This window comes from Eumetopias jubatus, unplaced genomic scaffold, assembly GCF_037043125.1.
Source record: "Eumetopias jubatus isolate StellerSeaLion01/CBP00866 unplaced genomic scaffold, mEumJub1_p1.0 scaffold_1, whole genome shotgun sequence".
NCBI classification, from domain to species: Eukaryota; Metazoa; Chordata; class Mammalia; order Carnivora; family Otariidae; genus Eumetopias; species Eumetopias jubatus.
In genome coordinates this window covers 171,869,756-171,895,392 of record NW_028274807.1, presented here as the reverse complement: position 1 = coordinate 171,895,392, position 25,637 = coordinate 171,869,756, and the positions used below count along the sequence as shown (strand labels likewise).

General features: G+C 43.1%; 1 protein-coding gene across 1 annotated transcript in view; it reads left to right on the top strand.

Moving 5' to 3' along the window:
- The window catches only part of ITPR1 (inositol 1,4,5-trisphosphate receptor type 1), a 320,000-nt gene that overhangs the window by 152,135 nt on the left and 142,228 nt on the right, over positions 1-25,637 (top strand). The window contains exons 18-33 of the mRNA XM_088027511.1: positions 48-220; positions 1,843-1,962; positions 2,934-3,128; positions 5,338-5,589; positions 6,325-6,466; positions 7,201-7,354; positions 8,665-8,852; positions 11,818-11,956; positions 12,645-12,703; positions 15,040-15,201; positions 15,318-15,488; positions 15,978-16,043; positions 17,162-17,299; positions 20,436-20,561; positions 22,834-23,034; positions 24,729-24,980. Coding sequence (XP_087883637.1) covers positions 48-220; positions 1,843-1,962; positions 2,934-3,128; positions 5,338-5,589; positions 6,325-6,466; positions 7,201-7,354; positions 8,665-8,852; positions 11,818-11,956; positions 12,645-12,703; positions 15,040-15,201; positions 15,318-15,488; positions 15,978-16,043; positions 17,162-17,299; positions 20,436-20,561; positions 22,834-23,034; positions 24,729-24,980 — 2,538 coding nt within the window. The remainder of the gene's footprint in view (positions 1-47; positions 221-1,842; positions 1,963-2,933; positions 3,129-5,337; positions 5,590-6,324; positions 6,467-7,200; positions 7,355-8,664; positions 8,853-11,817; positions 11,957-12,644; positions 12,704-15,039; positions 15,202-15,317; positions 15,489-15,977; positions 16,044-17,161; positions 17,300-20,435; positions 20,562-22,833; positions 23,035-24,728; positions 24,981-25,637) is intronic.

The following is a 25,637-nucleotide window of genomic DNA, read 5'->3' as shown; positions in this document are numbered from 1 at the left end:
TAATATCTTTTGTTGTTTCTGATGACCTCTCTTTTCTTCCTTAAAAGGAGTACATAGCCAAGCAGTTTGGCTTCATGCAGAAGCAGATTGGCTATGATGTGTTGGCCGAAGACACGATCACCGCCCTGCTTCACAATAACCGAAAACTCCTGGAAAAACACATCACCGCTGCTGAGATCGACACGTTTGTCAGTCTGGTGCGAAAGAACAGGGAGCCCAGGTGAGGCAGAAGTGGACCTGATCGGCGGAAGCTCTCTGGGCACTGAAGATGCAGGCACTCAGCTAGTCATGGTGCTTTTGGTTAGGTTTACTTTTTGAGGGCTGCCAGTGACAGATTTCTTTTAGGCCAGCCTTGAGAGGCTCTTTGATGAGTAGTGGAAAGAACATGATATTGGAATAGACCCATAGTAGAATCCTAGCTCTAATATTTACCAGCTAGGTGACCTTCACTTTCCCCTTGAGCTTTAATTTCCTTCTATGCTAAATGGGTGGTTATGAAACCTGAATGAGAATAAATGCATGGGAAGTGCCTGGTACTTAGTAGATGCACAGTAAATGACAGTTTTGGCCACTCAGTCACCGTTTAGCACCCCCTGATTATCAGAACATCTCCCCCAAATATCATCAGTAAGAGTCTTTTGTAAACTTAGTTGTTACTTGAGTGTTTTTACATTAGAATTCTGTCTCTTCTCATTTATAGGTGTCTCCCTGTCTTCTTACTCTCTCCCCTCTTCTCCTGATTAAGATCCACAAGATCAGGGCGCCTGAGTGGCTCGGTGGGTTAAGCATCTGCCTTCGGCTTGGGTCATGATCCCAGGGTCCTGGGATAGAGCCCCATGTCAGGCTCCCTGCTCAGCAGGGAGTCTGCTTCTCCCTCTCCTGCCCCTCCCCCTGCTTGTACTCTCTCTCTCTCTCTCTCTCTCACATAAATAAATAAATAAAATTTTTAAAAAAGAAAGGGATCCACAACATTTTAGAAGTGGGAAAGAGTTTATAATACAGTTATCGTGAATGATCACACTAGAGAGCTGATAGTGTTGTTGTAAAATGACTCCTCCCACCCACGGAGGTAAGTAAAGTTTGTGGAGCATTCTCACGTACCTGGGAGTGAACTAAGTCAGCACTCGCCATGAATTATCTCATTTAATCCTCAGGACAGTTCTCTGAGGTTATACATTACCCTCTGCTGTAGATGAGAAGAGTGAAGCGCAGCGAGGTCCAGAAACCCCCCCAGGTCACGCCGCATATGGGATCGTCATTAAGGAGAATCAGAGCAGGGATTCCAGCCGGGACACTCAGGCCTCAGAGCCTTTCCTCGCCTCTCTGCTTCCCCCCGTCTTCCCCACGGCTCCCTTACGTGAGCTTCTTCCTCATCTTGTTTTGTGCATTTTTTTTAAAGATTTTATTTATTTATTTCACAGCGAGAGAGGGAACACAAGCAGGGGGAGCGGGAGAGGGAGAAGCAGGCTTCCTGCGGAGCAGGGAGCCCGATGCGGGGCTCGATCCCAGGACCCCGGGATCATGACCTGAGCCGAAGGCAGATGCTTAATGACTGAGCCCCCCAGGCGCCCCTGTTTTGTGCATTTTTGCCTCATCACTTCCTCGTCTGCCCCAGCCACTGTCATCTTTCCTTGTTTGCTTCTTTCTTTCTTTCCTCTCTTACAGAGACTGGGTTTCTGGTGGTGCCGTAGAGACTGGCACCAAAACCTAAACTGTCTCTGATTTCTTTGGTCCATGCTCTGTTGGATCTGTCCACTTGCAAAGAGTTGGGCTCCAAGAGCCAAACCTCTGCTCTGGTTACAGAAAATGTCTTATTTGCCTTCTCCTTCTCTCTCTCGACAGATTCTTAGATTATCTCTCCGACCTCTGTGTGTCCATGAACAAATCAATCCCAGTGACCCAGGAACTGATATGTAAAGCTGTGCTGAATCCAACCAATGCTGACATCCTGATTGAGACCAAGTGAGTGGGGGTCTTGGGATTTAAGATACAGGTGAGAAAGGGATTTAGGTAGAGAATGTGTGGCTCAGTGGATGCCTGCACTCCTGACTAATAGAACTTAACCCTTTGATTCTTCAGACTTGGTCTGAAGTCGGTTGGGCTGGCATGGGATCTGCCTGAGGCAAAGGTCTTGGATAGGGAAATGAAGTTTGCTCTGCACTTACTTTGCACACTGGTTGAAAACTGATATGTATTCACCAGAGAGCATTTGCACACACTTAGTTTCATTTTAAGAGCTTAAAGTTCTTTAAGTATGATTATCAGTTTTAAAATTTGAAGGTGCTAATTCAACGGTGATATTAAGACACTGTAGGGCAGAGCTTTTTAAGTTATCACTGTTCAAAAAGTGTTTAGTGGTGCATAGAAACTTTGGTAATAGTAGTGATTCATTTTTAGCAAAGGAACCATTTTCCTGCTAAGTACAGTGGCAGTAATAGGGCCAATGTTGAAAAAACAAATCAAAACAAAACCCCAAACTCAATTAGGCCCTGAGCTAGTGATTTTTTTTGTTTGTTTCTCATGCATAACTTAATTTGGGGCTTGGACTAATGCAACTTGAGCATTTTGACATTTGGGCCTGAATAATTGTTTGTCATGGGGGACTGTCCTGTGCATTTAGCAGCATCCTGGGCCTGTACCCAGTAGGTGCCCATAGTACCCCTCCCACTCCGTTGGGACAAACAAATGTGAAAATGTCTGCCGACGTTGCCGGATGTCTCCTTGAGAGGGGGCGGGGCAGGGCAGACAAAATCACCCTGCTTGAGAACCACTGGGATAAAGTATATGAAGAAGTTAATGTTTGGCTCTTTGTGATCCTGCCATTGAGGGAAGGAATGGTTTTCGTTTTATCTTCAGACTGAAAGTGAAGCTAGATTCCAGCACTAGCAAGTGTTTCAACATAATGAGTTTTCCCTCTTCCTCTTACTGTCCAGGTTGGTTCTTTCTCGTTTTGAATTTGAGGGTGTTTCTACTGGAGAGAATGCTCTGGAGGCAGGAGAAGATGAAGAGGAGGTGTGGCTCTTTTGGAGGGACAGCAGCAAGGAGATTCGCAGCAAGAGTGTCAGGGAACTGGCGCAGGATGCTAAAGAAGGACAAAAGGAAGACCGAGACGTTCTCAGCTACTACAGGTGACAAGGAGTCCCACCAGGCTTGGTTTGGGGTGCCCTGAAAAGAATTGAGGGAGAATTTATTGCTTGTTTGTCCGATGGCTCCAAGGAACCACGAGTTGTCACCTGTCTAGCAAATGCTGTATATTTTAGGAGTTGGGAGTGTAAGGTTTCATTGATACTTACGGGGCTCAGTAAGTATCTAAAATTGATTTCCAGATGTGGCCAGGTCAACAGAAGAGTGGGTGCTTGCATCAGCCCCTAGTTACCGTTTCCCCTTAGCAGCACAGGAAGTATATGCATGTTATAGTAGTTAGGAGTCAGACTGTATGGTCAGACTGCTTGGGTTCAAATCCTGACCTTCTACATATGAGGTTTTTGACTTTGGTCAGATTACATACCTCTGCATGCCCCAGTCCTTTAATCTGCAAAATAGGGACAACAGTGCCAACCTCCTAGAACTTTTGCAGACAGAGCTAGGAAATGAGTGTGTGTATTCACACATATATGCATATTTATATACATGCACCCATGTTTCTATTTCTATATCTGTCTGTACAAATATATAATGAAACCGTGAGTCCATGTCAGTACTTCCATTCCAAAACCCATGGGGTTATTGCAGCCTTCACCTTTCCATGTGCGTAACTCCATCCTGCAACAGAGAAACCTGGCTGGCCTTTGCCCTGGTGTGTACCTGTTTGCTCACTGTCCACCTGTGCCAGTTGCCTCCTTCAGCCCCAAGGTCTCCCCAGTCCCAGTTTTAAAACCTGCTGGCCCTGCCACCTCAGGGAAGGCAATGGAGAGGAAAAGGGGAGGGGGGAGAGCCAATAAAAACTTTGCAAAGAGAAGAGAAGGGAAGATGGCAAAGCGCTCATGGCATTTTTTAAAAAGTAAAACTTCATGGTTATGGCGCCCTGTTACCTCCTGCGTTCCCTTGTCCTCCCTTCCATTTGTGTGGTGCGTACCCTTCCACATTCTCGGTGTGTTCGAATTTTACTACATTAGTGCGCATTCATAAGAAATAGAGTATTTTCGCTGTTCCTAGAAATGTATGTAAATGGTCCTGTACTGTTCCATTCTGAAGGCTGCCTGATTGATTCTGTGTTGCTTCTGAAATGTGTTCTTGGTAATGGAGGTAGATCGGTCTAATTTCGACAGCTGAGCAGTAATCCATTTTATGATGCCACATTCTCATTGCTCTTTGATATTGCATTGTATGCCACAGTTTAGCTTTTCATGTCAGGGAACATCCTTATTCAAAAGTGTGCCTATGAGTGAGAGTTTCCATTTCATATCAGGAGCGGAATTGTTGAATTGGCAAGGATACATATTTTTAAACTTTACTCAGCAATCCTAGATTGGATATTTTGGCACACACTCCCACCAGTTGTAAATGAGAACTTTGTTTCTCCTGGTCTTTGCTAGTTCTGAATATTCTGATGCTTTTTAATCTTTGTTAATTTTATAAGCATGAAATAGAATCATATTTTAGTCTGCATTCACTGGCATCTAGTGAAATTGAGAATATTTTCAACTCGTGGTTATTGATAACAAATAGGATTTTAGATTCAGAAGCCAGTATTTACGACTTTGGAAGCTAGTGGTTGGCTTATTTCACATGAGAATTGTTTACTCTTTTAATGTTTGAGATGTCTTCTCCTGAGGGTGGATGAGAAAGCGTGCTTCCCTGGTCCAGTATGGAGGGTGACAAAGATCTCATGTAGTTGGATGAGGAATAAAGCATAAGACATTTGGAGGGGTCCCCTACTTTGCACACCATGTTTTTCATGTAGAAGTCAAAGCGTAGGCTTATATGAGATAAGATCCTAAGAGTATTATAAAATTTCTGATTAGACTCAACGTGGGAGATACCTTTAACATTTCCTATGTGGTCTTTATATACTGTATAAAAAAACAGCTGAAGAAATAGACAACCATTTTAGATGTAACATTTTCCGCTTATTTCATAAAATAAACAAGGGCAAAATGGAATCAAGTAGTCACGTAATTACTCCCAACTCAGCAGGGTGGACACATATGACTAGTGGTGTAGCTTGAACTGTTCTTTTATTGGCCTGGTACAGAAGCCATTTAAGCATGTCAATGTGTAAGTTCAGGTGACCAAATGTCACTCCTATGAAAGTTGGGTCTATCTGGACTGACCTGCTGTGTTTCCATTCATCCTCAATGAATTCTGATTTCTTCCTATAACTTTACCTTTCTCCAGGTACCAGTTGAACCTTTTTGCTAGGATGTGTCTAGACCGCCAGTACCTGGCCATCAATGAAATATCAGGCCAGCTGGATGTCGATCTCATTCTCCGCTGCATGTCTGACGAGAACCTGCCCTATGACCTAAGGGCGTCCTTCTGCCGTCTCATGCTTCATATGCACGTTGACCGAGATCCCCAGGAACAAGTCACTCCCGTGAAATACGCCCGCCTGTGGTCTGAGATTCCCTCAGAGATCGCCATTGATGAGTGAGTCTGGCTCCTTCTTCCTGCCAGGACCTCATGTTTTAAAACCTCATAATGTTGGGTGCCTGGGTGGCTCAGTTGGTTAAGCGACTGCCTTCGGCTCAGGTCATGGTCCTGGAGTCCTGGGATTGAGTCCCGCATCGGGCTCCCTGCTCAGCAGGGAGTCTGCTTCTCCCTCTGACCCTCTTCCCTCTCGTGCTCTCTATCTCTCATTCTCTCTCTCTCAAATAAATAAATAAAATCTTTAAAAAAAAAAACCTCATAATGTTTGGCGTCATGGTAGACAAACCACTTATGGTCACGTTAGGTCTAGTTAAATCATAGAAGCAAGGTGAAGTCTTGTTTTTTTTTTTTTTTTTTCATTAAGCTTAAAATTAAAAAGTGTGTGGCAAATACTACTTGTTTTTGGAAGAATGCAAAAGATGGCATGATTATATTTTTTATATCTTGTCCCTTTTTTTAATTCAACAAATATGTGTCTCTACTTTGTGTCAGCCCTAAGTAAGGTATCTTGAACCAACCAGAACACTATCTCTACACTAGGGAAAAGAGATACAAACAAGATAAATGATTCCATATCTTGGTGATAGGTGCTAAGGAGGAAAAAATAAAGTGAGAACAGGGTGGGATGCGACGTGTTGGGGAGGGCTCCTTGGCTCTGCGGCCGGAGCAGCTGGGGAAGGCCGAAGTGCAAAGATCTTGGAATTTGATTTCCTTTTCTTTCTCCTTTTCTTTTAGCTACGATAGTAGCGGAACTTCCAAAGATGAAATTAAGGAGAGGTTTGCACAGACCATGGAATTTGTGGAGGAGTATTTAAGAGATGTGGTTTGTCAGAGGTTTCCTTTCTCTGATAAGGAGAAAAATAAGCTTACCTTTGAGGTAATTCATGATGAAATGATCTTTTATCTGCTTTTCATTGGTCATTCTTCTGTCAGGTAAATGGAAAATATTTTAGCATGTGGTGATTTCTATCATGAGACTCTAGTTTTGTAATAAAAAGGAATTCAGCTCAGTTTTGTTCAGAATAAAATAGAACTGTTACCAGTCACTTGGCTTAATGGTAGTTAAGCTCTTAGAAGTACCACCCAGGGTGAACTGTATCATGTGAAATGATAGAATATTGGGTATATTCTGTACATTATTTTAAAAATGGCAGGAAAGAAACAGACCGTGTTTGGGATCTGTCACAGATTAATCATTTGAGGTACCTAAATCCTTGTTACCTTTGAGTTAAAATGTTTCTCTTTGAGACCACCTTTCCTTGTGAGGAGTTCTATTTCTGAGAATTGCACTATTGTTACCTGTGTTCTCTTTGGCTATAACGTGGCTGGCCCTATAATATCTTCGGGAAGCTGCACAGACACATGATTAGGTCAGTTGCTGATTAGCTAGTTATTGAAATAGGTCAGTAGCTTTGCAGTTTTTTGTTTCTTATTTTTTTTCTCCTATGAAACAAAATGAAATTTGATCAGAAATGGCAAACAAAGTATATGCCTTCTCTTACCATAACGAGAGTCAGAATTAGTCATTTATCAGCTAGTCAACATAAAACTGAAGGGTACAGTTGATGAAATACCATCTCTCTCTCTCTCTCTTTTGTTTTAATATAACAGGTTGTAAATTTAGCTAGGAATCTCATATACTTCGGTTTCTACAACTTCTCTGACCTTCTTCGATTAACCAAAATCCTCCTGGCCATACTGGACTGCGTGCACGTGACAACCATCTTCCCCATTAGCAAGATGGCCAAAGGAGAAGAGAATAAAGGTAAGAATGTCGCAGCGAAGTGGAGGAGTGGAGTTTGCTGGCACCCACATGCCTGGGACGCGGAGTGGAGTTTGCTGGCACCCACATGCCTGGGACACGTCCTCCCAGCCTCCACTCACTACTCTTGTCGTGTGTTTCCCTGTGAGGTCCTCTCCTCTCTTTTGTCCTTTGCTTCTAGACTTTTCATTATAGATACTTCCTTTTTTTATTTTTAAATTTTATTTATTTATTTGAGATAATGAGGGCAGAGACAGAGCACACACAAGCGGCGGGGGGGCGGTGGTGGACGGCAAGCAGCAAGCAGAGAGAGAAGCAGACTCCCTGCTGAGCAAGGAACCCCATGCGGGGCTTGATCCCAGGATTATGACTTGAGCCGAAGGTAGATGCTTAGCCAACTAAGCCACCCAGGCGTCCCCATTATGGACATTTTCAAACAAAAAGCGAAGCTGAAAGAATAGCACAGCAGACACCTATAGATCCACAACTTTGGGTCCTTGATTATTCACATTTTGCTCGATTTCCTTTAGATTTATATATGAGTCTATGTGTCTATTTTGCCAAACCATTTGAAAGTTATCTAACAAATTGAATGCTTATCTCTGAAGAACACATGTCCTACCCTCGTATTCGATGTGTTGTGAGGCATTTAATGATGATATTAGCGTATGATGAAATAAAATCCAAACCTGTATTTCCAATCTGTGAATAGGAAAATCTGCCTTTGTATGTGTATTTTTTTCCTCTTTTAGGGTCAGAGTGGGCACGTACTAGGTACTCGTGTCTGGATAATTGTTGAACTTGTCTCTACAGCTAGAAGAGAAAAAGTACATCTCCTTACCTCCCTCTGTCTGTCAGGTCTTGTGCTGTTATTTCACATATTTTTCACCATCTCATCCTCTGATTGAGCTCTTTTATTCTCATTTTAGAGATGGAGAAGCTGAGCCTCAGAGGTAATCCAGTGTACTCAAAATCAGTGTTAGTAGCAGCACTCAGTTTGTGCCTTGTTAACTCCTGTACCCCTAATTTTGTGCATAGCAATAAGCATGTGCTAGGTGACCAGTAAAATTTGGCAGGTGAATTAATACACAGAAATGCCCCTTTGGGGATTTCAAAGCCCATGTATTTTCCACTACTCCTGAATCCCTAAATTTTTCATGGGTATTAAACTTTTCTGGTTCCTAGGGTCCTGAGAATATGTTGGAACAGGGACTTGTTAAATAATATGCTCGAGCCTGTGCCCCCCTGCCAGGTGTCTGAAAGCAGTCTCCCGAAATGTTGTCATGACTGAGGTCTGTCCTGGCCCTCTCTAGGCAGTAATGTAATGCGGTCCATCCACGGGGTTGGAGAGCTGATGACCCAGGTGGTGCTCCGGGGAGGAGGCTTTTTACCCATGACTCCCATGGCTGCCGCCCCTGAAGGCAACGTGAAGCAGGCAGAGCCAGAGAAGGAGGACATCATGGTCATGGACACCAAGTTGAAGATCATCGAAATACTCCAGGTAACCATCAGTTAGAGGCGGAGAGGAGTGTGCTCACAGGGCTACCATCTGGATTGTGTCCTTGCTTTTATAAAGCCCTAGACCTTCTGGGGAGAGAATGGAAATAAATTCTTAGCTCATTGTTAAGTGCCATTTGTGAACCAGCTGTCTTTATCCTTCTACTATCATCTCATACCCCTTCCGATGTGCCCTTTCCCTCCAGCCATGACAGAATTTCCTGTAGTTACCTTAGCTTTTCATAATCCCTGCCCTTTATGTCTTCACCCAAGCTAATTCACTTAGTTGGGCTTCTACATAAAGCTGGATTCCTTGCTTATCGTTCACAACTAGTTTAAGGCTCCATCTACTTGGCAACACCTGCCTCCCTCCCTCCCTTCCTTTTTCATTCATTCAACAAATATTTATTGAAGCTGATTCTGTGCCAAGTACTTTTAAGCATCGGAGATCCAGTACTGAACAGCATAGATTAAATTCCTGATTCTAAAGAGCCTGCATTTTGGTAGGAGTCATAGGCATGTTAAACAGGTATACTGTGTCAGATAGTGGTAAGTGCTAAAGATACTAAAATCTAAAGGAGGGTTAGGGTGGTTTGGAGGCCACCAGGGGGTGGGGATCAGGGATACTGTTTTTGATGGGGTTGTCAGGGCTTCTCTAGTAAAGCAACGTGATCAGAGACCCAAATGAAGTGAGGAAGCTAGCATGTGGATATCTAGGAAAAGTCTCTGAGGCAGAGGGAACAGCAGTGAGAAGACCCTGAAGTTTTGGAATAGGTTGGGTTCGAGAGGGAACAGGAGAAGATGAATCAGGGAGTAAGTGCAAACAACTTTGAGTGGATTTGCTATAAAATGCACAGAGAAATGGAGAGGTGCCTGAAGGGTGATTGTTGGTCACAGGAAGTTTTTGTTGTAGTATTTTAAGTTGGGAGTTTATAGCAAGTTTGCGGAATGGAATAGTCAGCTAGAGAGGGACAAGTTGTTGACATAAGAGAAAGAAAATAATTGTAGGATTGGGCAAAAGGAGGTATGGGAGCCAGTCTGCTGGAGAGAGGGATTGGTCTTAGGTATGAGAACCCTCCTGTGTTTTCCCCTTTCTGCTCACGTAGGTCATTTTTATTCATCAACAAAATCATTTCCTCCTTAATAAAAAGAACACTGTTGCCCCTTTTCTCTTTTATCCCATGCTACCTAATGCCAACCCCAGAATATGTAATAGGTGATTATCAGTGTTTATAGATTTAAGAATTTGTATTTTGAATCTGAAATCACATTTTATCAATAGTTAGAAAGCATTCATGAGAGTCCTCAAATAGTTAAGGCCATAGAGAATGACTCAGAAGAAACCTCATTGAATTTTTGCCTGACCAAAAGTTGAGAAGGACTTCTTAGGCTGTGGCTTATGCGTCCCAAGTACATTAGTGTCATGACTGTGTATCAGCAGTGATGCCGTGTAAACCTTGATCACACCTTCAGGTCCTTTCGCTGTCCTTGTCTTAGAACAATTGATCTGTGGAGTCATTGTTTTGGCAAATACTTATGAGCCCCCACCATATGCAAGGCACTTTGCTGGCCATAGGAGGAATGCACAGATGATTTGGACAGAGACTATATCCACAAGAGACTTACAGTCTAATAGGAAAATAAGGAAATGAAACTCTGAGAAAAGTGTTCTCCTGGGACACAGGGGTGGGTCATGTCATCCATTTAGTAAGCACCAGAAAAGGTTTTTACAGAAGAGGTGGGATTTGATCTGCACTTTTAAGCATGGACAGGATTTATAGTATAGAAATAAGGGGACATTCTCAAGTCCCCTTGAACTTGGAGCAGGTTGAAGGAGGGCATGACTTCACACGGGACCATAGCACCTCCCCCTCTAAGGTCCCCTTAGAGACCTAGAGTGTGTGGAACAGAGGTTGTCAGAAATGAGGTTGGAAGGGAGAACCAGGCCAGGTTCTAGAGAGCTCTGGGTGCCTCAAGTGTTAGGACTTTATTCTCTAGTGAGCCTTTGAGGATTTTTATACAGGGGACTAATGTAAGAATAAACACCTTTGGGAGGTGGATCTGGTGATGGCAAGGCAGGAGATAAGAAGGATGTGAGCAGGGCTATGATAGTCGGGAGAAATCTAGGAGAAGTGGTGGAAGTGGAACCACCAGTAGGACTTCATCTCTGATTATATTTGAGACTCTGGGAAGACCCCAAATGGGATGTCCAGTAGTCAGTAGGAAACAATGACCAAGAGCTCAGAAGGCAAGCCAAGGCAGTGTCTCAGTCTGGGAGAGGTGACTGCCCTGGGACTGGGGAAGGTCACCAAGAGCGCAAGGCAGAGATGAGGAGAGAGTGGAAGGGAGAATGTCACTAAGGTCCTCAAATAACGGTATTGTGGTTGATTTTTTTTTTTTTTTTTTTTTTTTTTTTTTTTTGGTTCTAGCAACAATCAGGGAAAAGGTAACCTTGCTTCAGAGTAGAGGGCAAAAGAATGTAGGAAGTGAATGAAGAGGGAACCCAAGGGTTGGTATATAAATCAAAGGAAACCATCTCAAATGAAAAATATGGACCAAGCTAATTTCTAGTAGGAAAAACATATTTTTCTCTGTTAATTCTTTTAAATTAAAGCAGCCAACTTCACCCTTCTCAGGGCCCAGAATTGGCATTTACTACTCGCTGAAGTAATGTTTTATAGAGGATGGAGGTGGGAGTGAGTGGTTTATTGTTCCAATTATTAAATTAATTGTCTGGATGTTGAAGTTTGCACTAGAAGCTAAGGTGCTGTGGACAGGCTTGATATACCCCATGGAAGTCTGTTGTTAAAGTAATTGTTGAATTCTAAGCCAAATATTTGGCTCACTTAGTGCTTAAGGTAATTGATGCAACAGATACCAGGCCCAGCCAGAGTGCAGTGGCTTGGCAAAGTGTTACAGGTGGTATGCTAATGTAACCAATCTGTTTCCATTTCCACTTGAATCTTTAGTTTATTTTGAATGTGAGGTTGGATTATAGGATCTCCTGCCTCCTGTGTATATTTAAGCGAGAGTTTGATGAAAGCAATTCCCAGACTTCAGAAACATCCTCCGGAAATAGCAGCCAAGAGGGGCCAAGTAATGTACCAGGTTAGTGATTCCACAGTGGGATTTCAGCCATAGAATGGGGTGTGGGTCTAGTAAAAGCTGGGGATTCCAACAGTACATTCTAAAGAAAGGGTGAAATATGAATATTTTGAAGATTATTGTAATTAAGAATGAAATCCTGGGCGTTATCCTTTTTGAACAAAAGAATAATTGAAAGAGTTTTGATCTCTTCTGGGTTAGGTCTTGTTTCCTTTCATCTTGGAGTGCCTTAGTCATAAGACAGCTGAGGGTTGTAGTGTTGTGGTTACATGAAATGCCAAAAAAAAACCAAAACCCTCCAAGAAAATGTATTGTCCACCAGCAACTTTTACTCATGATGGAAGTTTTTCCCTGCCCAAGAAATAGTGATGAAGTGTACAGGGAAAAGTGGTGGTGATAGACATAATCCCACCTATCAAGGCCTGAGCTTGCTTGGCATGAGGTCGTCACTCTGCTCTACTAAGGGGATCGTGAGTTGGTAGAAAACTGGCAGAAATGTGGAACAGTGCACACCAGAGCCACTGGACAGTGTGATCTGGGTTGACCTGGCTCTACAGTTTTACAAGATAAGATTCTGGAAGACTTGAAGTTAACGTAGGGGCGGGGCAAGGCTATTTTTGGGAAAGTTCACCAAGAGCCCGTTTTTTTTTAGACCTTTCTACATCTGAAGCTATGTTCTCTACCTTTGCAGGTACTCTTGACTTTGAACACATTGAAGAGCAAGCAGAAGGCATCTTTGGAGGAAGGAAAGTATATTTTCAGTGTTTGGTTTTGTAGGTGGTTCTAAGATTGGGAAGCCTCATTTTGTGTAGCTCTAAAAGACTTTCCCTTCATTCTTCTAGGAAACAATTAGTCTTTGGGTTTAGGTTATTTTATGGCTCTCTTTGTAACCCTTAGTGCTTAGGTCAGAATGATATTAGTTGGCAGTGTGTGTGTGTGTCTATGTATTTCCTGTGTGGATAGAAGGAATGTAAGTAGGTTTCCCCAAATACACATATTAAAAGATTTTTTTTTAATGGTGCAAAATAGGGTTGAAAGAAAGAGGGGATTGAAAACAAAGTGAGGTTAGCAAGATCATGTGTTTCTGCTGCTGGTGGACTTCCATTTTTGTCCTTGAGCTCTTTCAAGACCATGCAACAATAGAAACACACATTGTCCCTAACATTAGACAAATGTATGATCCCCTTTTTAAAAGATCAGATTACTCAATGTTGACTTAAAACATTATTATGAGACTCAAATACCTATAAGACTCGAATAGCCGCAAGCTCATATAAATACCCTATGCACATAGTTCTTTTTTAAAAGATTTTATTTATTTGAGAGAGAGAGCATGAGCTAGGGGGAGGGTCAGAGGGAGAGGGAGAAGCAGACTCCCCACTGAGCAGGGAGCCTGACACAGAGCACAATGCCAGGACCCTGGGATCTGACCTGAGCCGCAGACGCTTAACCAACTGAGCCACCCAGGTGTCCGCCGCATAGTTCTTTTCATACGCATACTTGGTTCAGTTATTTATTGCTGTGTAACAAACTACTCCAGATACTTAGTGGATTAAAAAATAATCCTTTTATTGCCTCTCAGAATTAAGTGGGTTGACTGGGGCTAAGCTGGATGGCTCATCTGCTGATCACTGTTCAGTCTCTTGGGCCTGGTGATTGGGCCTGGCACATCCAAGGTTTTATACTCAAATTTCTGGCTCCTTGGTAGGAATATCTGCAAGGCTGGAACCTCTCTTTCTCCCTCCTTCCCTTCTCTCTACACGTAACTATCTTAGGCTTCTTTGTAGCATGGTGACTGGCTCTAAGTGCAAAGATCCCGACAGGATAGCCCAATAATGTACAACACTAATCGAGCCTCTTCTTGTATTGTGTTGCTAATATCCTGTTGATCAAAGCAAATCACATGGCTGAGCCCAGTGTCAGTGTGGGAGGGGCCTACATAAGGATGTCTATACCCCCAGGAAAGTCTCTTTTGTTGCGGGGGCCACCAATGTTAGCAGTCTAACAGTAAAACCTGTGAAATTTGAATTAGCAGTATTATTTACTATGATGAAAGATGTTTTTCTGAAACACAAAGTATGTTGAATTCAACATGATGACACTCCCATGTGCTCTTGTGGTATCTCAAGTTTCCCATCATTTTCTAGTATTGAACAGCAGTAACACTGTCTTCACACCTTTCTGGAGCACATAGCATGAACAGAGTATTTTCCTGTGAAATCCTCTCTGTGCTTTTCTTGCTAACCTGCAAACACGAAGGTCTCACCATTTGGCATTCATTTGATTGTAAACACAATATAACCACTGACACAACAATGGAGTGGCAGTGCTCAGTTACGCAGTGATCTGCTCTCTGATCAAGGACATGCTTATTAATTTTTTAATTATATAAATGACACACAGTTATAATAGATACTGTGATAACCCCTGACAGCTTGCTAATGAACCTCAGTTTGAGGCACACTGCGTGGTCATGGTTTGTGGCAGCACGCCTCAAAGTGGGGTCTGCAGACTGCTTGCTACCAGTTTGTGACATGAGAAGTACAGAGCATGGGAGTAATCACTGGGCCGCTTTTATGGCAACTTGACACTGCCACATTCATGTGCGTGGTCAGGGGACCTGGTATAGACTAAGTCATCAGCTGTAAAGTGGAAGTATATGCAACAGGTCCTTTACCACAGGTACTTTGGTAGGCCCTGAATTACAGCACCTTACATAAAAAAATAAACTCCTAATTGAGGAGAAACACAACTGTGTGCAGTTCTCCACCCATAGATGAGACCCAGCAGAAGAACACTCAAGGAGTCAGGAATCTGGGTAAAAAAAAGCCAGGTCCTGTCACTGGGAAGGTAGGGACTTTGGTTTAAGATTGGACAGTGGTGAGATCTTCATTGTGCCCTCACCTTACGATTGAGCTGAAGTTAAAACAATATTGTGTTGTTACAGGAGCTTATTAATACTCAAGTCCCCCGAGGTTGACTACAGGGTTAGAACTGACTGGTGGGTGTGTCTGGGTCCGAGTGTGTGCGAGAAGGGCGTCTGTGGCTCATCTGGCCTTTCCCCTACCATGCACTCCTTTAGTGAGGAGAACACCCCCCTGGACTTGGATGACCACGGCGGCAGAACCTTCCTCCGAGTCTTGCTGCATTTGACGATGCACGACTACCCGCCCCTGGTGTCGGGGGCCCTGCAGCTCCTCTTCCGGCACTTCAGTCAGAGGCAGGAGGTCCTGCAGGCCTTTAAACAGGTAGCTGAGGTTGCCATTCATGTGCGCGCGTGCGTGTGTGTGTGTGTGTGTTGCTGTTGTCGTTGTCGACTTTCCAAGAGGCTGTTGTGCACCACTGACACATTACATTTGTTCAGGTCCAGCTGCTTGTTACCAGCCAAGATGTCGACAACTACAAACAGATCAAACAAGACTTGGATCAGCTGAGATCCATTGTGGAAAAGTCGGAGCTCTGGGTGTACAAAGGGCAGGGCCCTGACGAGGTCATGGATGGTGCCTCTGGTGAAAATGAACACAAGAAAACAGAGGTGGGTGAGACGCGGGTCATGCCACCAGAGCAGATGGTTGGGCTCCTCAAACAAGGGAATATCCTCCTCTGGTTTTAGGTAAAAGTGCAGATTGTAGGATTGTAGGATGAGCTTTATTCTCCAGAGATCTGCTTGTTAAGTAGCCAAAGTAACAGCTATTCTCCTAGGAAATAAGCTGCAAAATGGAAGTTTAGCTACTTCTTCTGTGTTACCTCGGACCATGGGGAATAGACTTTGTTGTCGAGTGGGTGAGCACCAGATTTCCCTTGCGGACCCACCCAGGAAAGAACCTGTTCTCAGTAGCCTGGCCCCCCATCATCTCCCACCTCAGTGAAATCATGTCGATCAGAACGAGTCGGGCTGAAACCCAGCATGACTGTAGGAAAACTGCCAAACTCATGGTTTCCTAAATGCTGATGCCAACCTGAACAAACAGACTGTTGCCCAAAGGCCGAACAAACCACACTTACATTTATTTTTGGTCCCTAGGAGGGGAATAACAAGTCACAAAAGCACGAGAGCACCAGCAGCTACAACTACAGGGTGGTGAAAGAGGTAAGTGGGCTTCCTGCCTTCTCTCCTTCTTCAGCTACAACTACAGGGTGGTGAAAGAGGTAAGTGGGCTTCCTGCCTTCTCTCCTTCTTCATTAATTCTCCTAGGAGCTATGGTTTGTGATAGTCAAGTTGAAAGTGCAAACACTTCAGCTTTTTTCTTCATGTAAAGTTTCACAGGGAGAAAGAAGCTTGCAGAGGTTACATACTTGGGTTTTACAGTCAGATCTTGGTTCAAAGCATCTTCTGCCACTTTTTTGTGTGTGTCCTCAATTTTCTCACTTTTTATAGGTGCAGTTAGCACCTGTATTTCTGAAGGTTTATAATTGACCAAAGGATTAACTGATATAATTGTCAAGGCTCTATCTCAGTGGCTGGCACATAGTGTCCATCAGTGAGCGCTCTGGATCTTTGGAATTCTTTGCGTAAGGTAGTTCAGAGTTAGGAGGTTGGGAGCTTTGTGTTTTGTTTTGTTTTGTTTTGTTTTAACCCCAGAGCAAACTCTTCCCAAGTCCCTGGCAATGATGCTGAGTCTCACCATTTTAGGAGATCTTTCTGAAACTGTCCCACTTTTGGTTGAAGCCATAATCCACTGCGTACGCTGGAAACACATGTTCTTAGCCTCGTGGAGGCTTGACGTTCGGTTTGACGTGATTAACAGGGATACTACATATTAGAGCACCATCTCCCTTGTTCTGGGTGTTTTAATATGCTGTGATCACTTCCGCCTCCCTGCCCACGACCGGCGCCTACGGTTTTTTTTTCTCCGTCGTGCTCCCTAGTTTTCAGAGGTCGATTTCTTTGATTTTTTTTTTCAAAGAAATTTTATCTGGCTTTATTGAGGTATAATTGACCAAAAAAGTGTTGTCATTTCCCTGAAGCGTGACACGCAGTAATTTGATACACATACTCTCTGAGATGATTGCCACAATCAGGTTAACGAACACCTCCATCACCTCGCAGAGCAAGCTCTTTGAGGAGGGTGAGAACACTTAGGATTTACTTTAGCAAATTTCACCTGTATGTACACCTTCATTGACTGTTGTTGCCATGCAGTACATTGGAGCTTAGAACTGTGAGGTTGGTCAGAGGTGCAACCGTTGGGTGTCTCTCTCGGACAGATTCTGATTCGCCTCAGCAAACTCTGTGTTCAGGAGAGTGCGTCTGTGAGGAAGAGCCGGAAGCAGCAGCAGCGCTTGCTCCGGAACATGGGCGCGCATGCCGTGGTGCTGGAGCTGCTGCAGATCCCCTACGAGAAGGTGAGCGAGTCCCCCTCCCAGCGGGGGGGATCCCCGGGTTTTCCCAAACCCTTCACATTTGGTATCGTTGGCCAAGTGGATGTGATGACCATGAGTATAAGGCCCTTGTACGTCACTTGTATGAAACAAAGAGCATCATAAAATGGGATCACCCACAACCTGCCTCCAACTTAGGATTCTAAGCAAGAATCCATTGATTGTCGCCTCGCTCCCACGCCATGCTGGATGCGCAGGTTCGATAGACAGAGCTCTGTCTGCATACGGGCTTGTGCTGCACAGCGTCCTTTGCAAGTGCCCTTCAGGCAGTTTAAGCTCTACAAGTTGTTAGGGGCTTGTGGGAACACGGGGCTTGCCCACTTTGGAGGTCCTCAGGAGTGTGCTGACGTCTGGCTGAGTATTTGGATCTAGCATATACTTTGCTCTAAGCCCTCTTTTCTGTCGTTGGAAGCTACACTCTCTGTCATGTTCTTTCACGCCAGCGTTTGTCATTGACAGTGCTAGGATTTAGGGAAGTAGGGTAATAGTGCTTAGCACTGTGCAGCCTGCCTGACAGGGCATTTGCAAAAGCGTCCGTGTACTTCCAAAATCCAGTGCAGTTGTTGTGGTGTTCCCACTTGACAGTTGAGGAGACTGAGGCTTGGGGAAGTTTAGAGTCCCAGGGCATAGATTTCTGCCTCTTGAGTTTACCGGTGACTGCCAGAGAAACTTGCTGGTATAGAGCTACCTAAAGAAGGCTTACTGCTTGTGCTTGCCAGGGGCACTGCTCTAGGTCATTTTCATTCATTAGTTCATTTCATTCTTAAGGCAGCACATGAGACAGGTCATGCTTTTAGTAGCCCCACTTTAGGTGAGAAGGCTGTCGCCAACGGTTCAATACCTTGCCTGCACGGCCCAGCAACACATGACAGAGCCAGCTCTGCCCAGTTGTGGAGCCCAGGTCTTGTTTGCTGTACCTGATGCCCTGTGCTCAAGGAAGTTCTTGGCAGAGGCCACCACCACAGTCGTGGGGACTGTGGGATTCAGGCTACTCAAGCCTTTCAGTATCCACAATTAAGCTTAATCCCTCTACTAGGTTAGGAACTTAACTAACTTGAAATTAATATAAGTGTGCATGTCATCCAAACTTGACTGACATTTAGACTAGAACCAGCAAGCTGATTCACCTTGCTATGTGTAAAGAATGTGAGGAGGTAGTTTGCTGGCCTTATCTTTGCCTCATAATATCATCAGTTTCCTTAAAGTTGTGCCTTTGTAGAGTAATGTTAACATACCAAATAGGTAACCTGATGTGGTTGGAGTTGGTGGCAGAACATTGTGTGTGTGTGTGTGTGTGTGTGTGTGTGTGTGTGTGTGTGTGTGTGTGTGTGTTAGTGTGTGTGTTACTGCATGAGTGCAGGTATCCCAGTGTGGGAGAACAGTGGAGGAATTGCTACAGATACCCTCTTGTTATGTGATGTCTTTAGAGCTTACCTGCTTTGTAAAAATCCATTTCAAATGATGAAGTCTTTAGTTTTGTGAGCCCCAGCAGATTCTCCTTTTAGCTGAAGAAGTGAAAGAGTGCAGAACTGTTTGACATTACTGCTGCCAACCAGCAGTGTCTCTCTCTGTCCCAAGGCCTCTGATTTCTTAGAGCCGGAAGGCGTGCCACTTTTCTCTGTTAATGGGAGACAAATGTAATATCCACTCTGTTGTGTGGGGATTTGCTATTAATGTCCTCTTAAACTCTCCCGTTTTGGATTGTTAAAGCTGGTAGCTCAGACTCCTTCTGTTAGTTGTTCTGACAGATGTGTCCTGTTTTCTCCCAGGATTATTATCTAGACCAGGGTGAGCAAACTGCAGACATGAACCAAATCCAGCCTACCACCTATTTTTATACAGCATATTAGCTAAGAATGATTGTTCCATTTTTAAATAGTTACATTCTTAGTGGTATGTGCATGATGTCCTCTCTTTTGCTTTTTGACCCACAAAGCCTAAAGTTCTGTCTGACCCTTGGTCTAGACCAGGACCAGTAGCTAACTTTGATTGTGTGATAACCATCTAAGCACTTGACATGGATTTTGTCACTTAATCTTCATGACAACCATATGAAGTGTGCATTTTTATTACCTCCATTTTGCAGAAGAGGAGACGGAGGCCCTGAACAGTTAAGTAACTTGCCCGACGTCACACAGCCAGTGAGTGGTAGATCTGGCCTAAGAACTAAGCAGTCAGGTTTCAGGGCCTGCCTTCCTAACTGCTAGGCTCTCCAGCCTCTGAAAAGAGGTGAGAAGACTTAGGGAGGCTCCTGTGGGCTAAACGAATAGGAGGGATGACTCCATTTCATTCTCCTTTCATCTTTGCTACATTAAAGGTTTGTTTGTTTAGAATTGGGCAGAATGGCAGTAGGGTTTATTAATCAGTTTTCTTATCATGGAGCATCTAATGCTTTACAAACACTGAGTATATGTTTTTACTGTAGGAAATGAGAATCACATAACCAGCTGTTTGAAATGCCTGGGGCAGGTATTATCCCCATTTTGCAGATGGGAAAACTACCTCTTGGGTTAAATGCTGAGGCTGAGGTGACAAGGAAAGGATTACGGCAAGCATAGTTGCCCAAATCGATAATCTAAAGCGATTTCTACTCTGACATGTTATCTCCTGCCAAAAGCTCTAATGCATATATGCGTTAGGCAGATTAAGAAGGGTGAGCCCGAGAGCTGGGGCGATGTGGGCTCTCCACCAGTGAGGCACTCAGCTGTTGCTCTGCTCTCTCTCTGTTCTCAGAAACGGGGGGTTCAGAGATTTGGGGACATTGCTAGAAATGGGATCCAGAGGCTTCCTCTCAGCTTCCACTCTGTATTGCATCTTTCCTGCATAAATTCTTTTTGTATCTGCCCATGGCTAGCAGAAGAGGATATAGGACAATTGAACAGGTTACTGGCTTCTTTGAAGTGTCAACAGCACAGCACCCCCATATTTTCACACAACAGGCCCTCAGCAAGCATCTGCAGCACCCCACTCGGCAGGTGATGGGTGTGTCACAGAACTGGGTCTCCTGGCCTGGAGATAGGTGCTGCCGCCTGCTGACCTTCTCTTGTCCACAGCATAGCCCTGTTTTCAACCTATTTTTCATCTCTCTCCTTCCATACAGGCTGAAGATACCAAGATGCAGGAGATAATGAGGTTGGCACATGAATTCCTACAGAATTTCTGTGCAGGCAACCAGCAGAATCAAGCCTTGCTACACAAACACATAAACCTGTTTCTCAACCCAGGGGTAAGACTCCAGCCCTGTCTGGAAATCTATGAGGGGAGGAGGGCAGGAAGCAGTAAGAGGAACAGCTTGTTCTTTTGCTGTTGTGACCATGGGGACTTGTTATAATGCAACATTCGTTCCAAGGGGAACATTTGGACCAACTCTTAGGACATAAATACTCCCCATCTTTTTAGGGGAGAAGGCGGGGGAAGGGAGGAGGAGGTAGTAGGGCAAGGTAAGATCTATTTATATTTTTTCTTAACATTCTTTATTACATCAAATTTTAGCCCTAGAGAGTTGCTGATTCTCATTCCCCAGCCACATCCTTCTGAGGTCATGCATAAAGTTTTCGATGTACATAATATAATACATACTACATTAGATACATACAAATACATAATATATTCATTTAAAACATAACTGTGTTATACTTTAGTTTGTCAGATATGTTTTGAAATTATGTATTTTGCAGTTTTTTAAAGAAAAATGTTGAAGTACTCTACACTTTATTTTGCATTTTGCTTTTTTCACTTAATACATTACAGCTGTCTTTGCAAGTCATAGATATATAAATTTTTTGCATTTTTGATGAGAAGTTGTGATGGCTACATGGAGTTCCCTAGTATGGCTGTAACCTTAAAAATCATTCTCATATTAGTAGACATTTAGGCAATGTTTAATTTTTTGGCTTTGTAAATAATTCTACAAAGGACATCCATGTAAATACACACACGCTCACACACTCATTTTTTAGTACCACTAGGGCTTTGGAGGAGAAGGGCTGACAGGCTGAGGGGTAATACTCCCTCTTTGTTATGTACAGGGAAAGAAAAGACTAAAGATAAAAAGTTTAAAGCCCCCTACCTCATACCAAACATATAACTTAGTCACTCAATAACTCTGGGTAAAAAATAGAAAATAAATCTTCTAGAAGATAACATGAAAATATCTTGATGACCTGGTGGAAACTGAAATCTTTTTACACAGTATACAAACAGCAGGAAAATATCAATAAACCAGGCTTCTTTAAAAACTTTTGTTCACCAAATGACGTCATTAAGATCCTCCAGAGGCAAACCAGAGAGTGGGAGAAGACATTTGCATTGCATGTGTCCAATAAAGAACTCCTATCCAGAATATATAACCGACTCAAAAAAGTCAATAAGGGAAAGGACAAACCACTTTTAAAAGGGGTTTTTAAAAATGGGTAAAAAAAAAACTTTAAAATGAAACCATCCATAGAAGAAAGCCAGACAGCCAGTAAATGGGACAAAGTGATCATCAGAGAAGTGTAAATTAAGATTTGCACAACAAAGTATGACTAAAACCAAAGAGACCAACAACACTGTAAATCAGCTAGGGTATAGAAAAGCTCTAGTGTAGAGTGGAAATTGTTAACATCTTTTGAAAGCTGTTGGCAAGTACTTTCTCAAGCCAAATGTTTATACTTTGCAACCCAGCAATTCCACTCTTGCGGGTAAACCCAACAGAAATGCACGTATATTAAAGTTTAGCAGAAGACACGTTGAAGAATGCTCAGAGCAGCCCTATTTGTGCTAAGTGTAGTGTTACTATTTGCCATTAAAACCGGATACGCGCCCAAATGCCCATCAGCAATAGAATAGATAAGCAGATTGTGGTTTATCTGTGCCATGGAATATACATAGCAGTGACCGCAAACAAACTACTGATACGTGCAACAACATGTTGAGAGCATTGCAAACATGCTATTGAGCAAAAGAAACCAGACGGGAGAGAGTACATGAGGCTCAACAACGGGCAAAACTAATCTGTGGTTGCAGAAATCAAAACGAGTTAAATTGGGTGGCGAGGCGTTTTGTTTCTTGATCTGGGTGCTGGGGTTTCCTGTGTAGTTCATTGAGCTAAGACTAGTGATTTGTTTCCCTTTCTGTGTGTTTATTATGATTAAAAAAGAAGGCAGGGGTTGCCTGGGCGGCTCAGTCCTTAAGTGTCTGCCTTCAGCTCAGGTCACGATCCCAGGGTCCCAGGATCAAGCCCCACATCGGGCTCTCTGCTCGGCGGGAAGCCTGCATCTCACTCCCCCACTCCCATGCTTGTGCTCCTGCTCTTACTATTTCTCTTTCTGTCAAATAAATAAATAAAATCTTTAAAAAAAAAAAAAAGGCAGCACAGAAGTGAGAAAGGAGAAAGGTCTCTTCATGGGTTTAAATGCTTTTCTCTGTGTGCTTTGGTAGACACTTTCGCACGTTGTACTCTGCTCTAGCCGCCTTTTGACCATTTCCCTGTGTTTCTGCCCTTACTCTTGTGCCAGATCCTGGAGGCAGTCACCATGCAGCACATCTTCATGAACAATTTCCAGCTCTGCAGTGAGATCAATGAGCGGGTTGTCCAGCACTTTGTTCACTGCATTGAGACTCATGGTCGAAATGTCCAGTACATAAAGTTCCTGCAGACAATCGTCAAGGCAGAAGGGAAATTCATCAAAAAATGCCAAGACATGGTCATGGCTGAGGTGACAACTATTTATTTCTATATACCTTCATCTTGTGTTTTTTTTTGAAATTATTGCTATCTATATGAACTGGCACCCTCTCCTGGAGCCACATAAACGGACAAAACGTAATTGTGGTTTGTGTGTGTAAGAGAGAGTGTGTGTTTGTGAGCTTAAATTGTGTATATAGGTGAGAGTCTGATCACATTTTTCATAGCAGTGAACCTATTTATTTTAAGGCATTTTGGCTCAGATTCTTCTGAGAGGGGAAAAAAATAGGAATATTGAACCCAAATTACAATGAGTAGAGATTAAATGTAGATAGAAACCAGTGAGCCAGAACAGCCTACATTCCTGTGGATTATAGGACTTTTTCCTTAATTGTTCACTTTACTAGCTAGAAAAATTATTGCTTGCTTGATTCATGGGAAGAAGCTGGTCAGTGGAATTGGGACAAAGTCCCGATGGGTTGCCTGTGGGGAAGTCGGTGCCCCATGGGATGCTGTCTGACCAGGAAAGCCCTCTCCCATACCTGTGGTTTTGGTGTTCAAATATACTTAAGTCTTTCCACCTGTTTAAAAAATGAAACCTCAGATGAATCCACCTAACACTTGGATTTATAATCCTGTCTAATAAAAAAAATCACAGGATTCCTGTGGAAGGTAGTGTAGTGTAATTAAAAGAATTGACTTGACCTGGGATGTGAATGTAGGCTAGGCTACTTTACTGGCACTGTGAGCTGGTGACTTCCCCAACCCTCAGCATGCCTTCCTACAAAATGAAGGCGCAGTGGTATTCAGCTGAGAAGCTAATAATGCCGACTCAGTGAAATAATGGTGACAATAATAGCTAACATTTATTGGAAGCCTGCCATACCCTAGTCATGGTTCTAAGCAATTTACATATAATCAGTTAATCTACCTGACGCAGCACCATGAGTTAGGTATCATCTTTGTCCTCAGTTTTACAGACAAAACTGAGGCACAGTGAGGTTAGATAATGCACTTAGGGTGTTTATCATGGTATCTGGCACTTAATTAGGCCTTATAGAGGTGAGTTGTTGTTATGCAAATACTATTGACTATATTTATTTTGACTTCTGTGCCAGCTCGTTTTTGGATCTTCTGTATTTCCCATAGTGCTGAAATTGACTAACTCTTCAGTAGATTTATGAGAAGCCACACACAGTCCTGGGGACAAGTTATAAGTAGGAATGCCTTGATTTTTTTGACAAGTATTGAAAGGAAGGCGTATCTTAATAAGAAGTGGATAATTGGTAATTGTGAAGACAGAAGGCAGTATGTGAAAGAGTTGTAAGAGGGATACTACTTTTCAAGCATAAAAAAGATGGAAACATTTTTAAAAAGAAAAATCATAGCCTAAATATTAGGTTTGGAAATCCAAGTGCAAAGCTTGCCATCTACATTTCCACTTGATACATGAATGTTGGGTCTGTAGACTTTCTCTTCCCCTGAGAGTTTGTTAAGGCGACTGTCAAATACCTGTATCCGTCGATTAAAATGTAGCCGCTAGAGATTTTTAGTTATTGATTCAGAGAAATGACTGAAATTTCAGTGAGTTTAGTAATATGGTTGAGACTGGCTTTGGAAAGCAAATGCTGACAGAACATCTCTTTCTCTGCACGTAGATATTTTTTAAACGGTGTCCCCACCTCTGCAAGCGTGTAATATAAACAAGCCCTGTTCTTTTTATAGCTGGTTAATTCGGGAGAGGACGTCCTCGTGTTCTACAATGACAGAGCCTCTTTCCAGACCCTGATCCAGATGATGAGGTCAGAGCGGGACCGGATGGACGAGAACAGCCCTCTCATGTACCACATCCACCTGGTAGAGCTCTTGGCCGTGTGCACCGAGGGCAAGAACGTCTACACGGAGATAAAGTGCAACTCTTTGCTCCCGCTGGATGACATCGTCCGCGTCGTGACCCACGAGGACTGCATCCCCGAGGTGAGCGAGCCTTTCTCATGCCTCTGCACATGGCTGGCCCACACGAGACCTCACAGTGCTGAGACCTGCCGCTCATTTCATAGTAACATCTCAGTTGGTGGGAGCAACATTTTCTCGAATGCCAATTTTGTGCATGAAGATTGTCGGCAGTGGGGGGATGTTAGTCTTTCCTACTGTCTTCTTGAGAACCTTGGGAATCTGCTGCTGCACTTCTGTTCTTGGAAACTAATAATTCAGCCTGTGGAGCAAAGAGGATTTTTGAATCCCCTTTGAATGAATGTCTGAGAAACAAGATTGAATGGGTTGAGATATGGTTCAAGTGAGTAAGACCTATTCTGCAAGTTTATTCTTTAAAATGAAAATTTTTATTGTAGAAATGATGAATGACAATTATAAAATACTGAGGAACTACAGGAAAGCAATAGGAAAATCAAAATTATAATTCCACCACCCATAATAAATACCTGTTAGATTTTGGAAATGATTCCTTCTAAGCTGTTCATTTTCTTGTTCATATATTTTGGCTGGTAACAAAAACGCCAACAAAAACTGTGGATCATTCGGAATTTAGTTTGCCTTTGTATATTTAAAATACATACTATTAATTTATATCTTCAACTAAATATATTTATATATAGCATATGTATATACACTTAT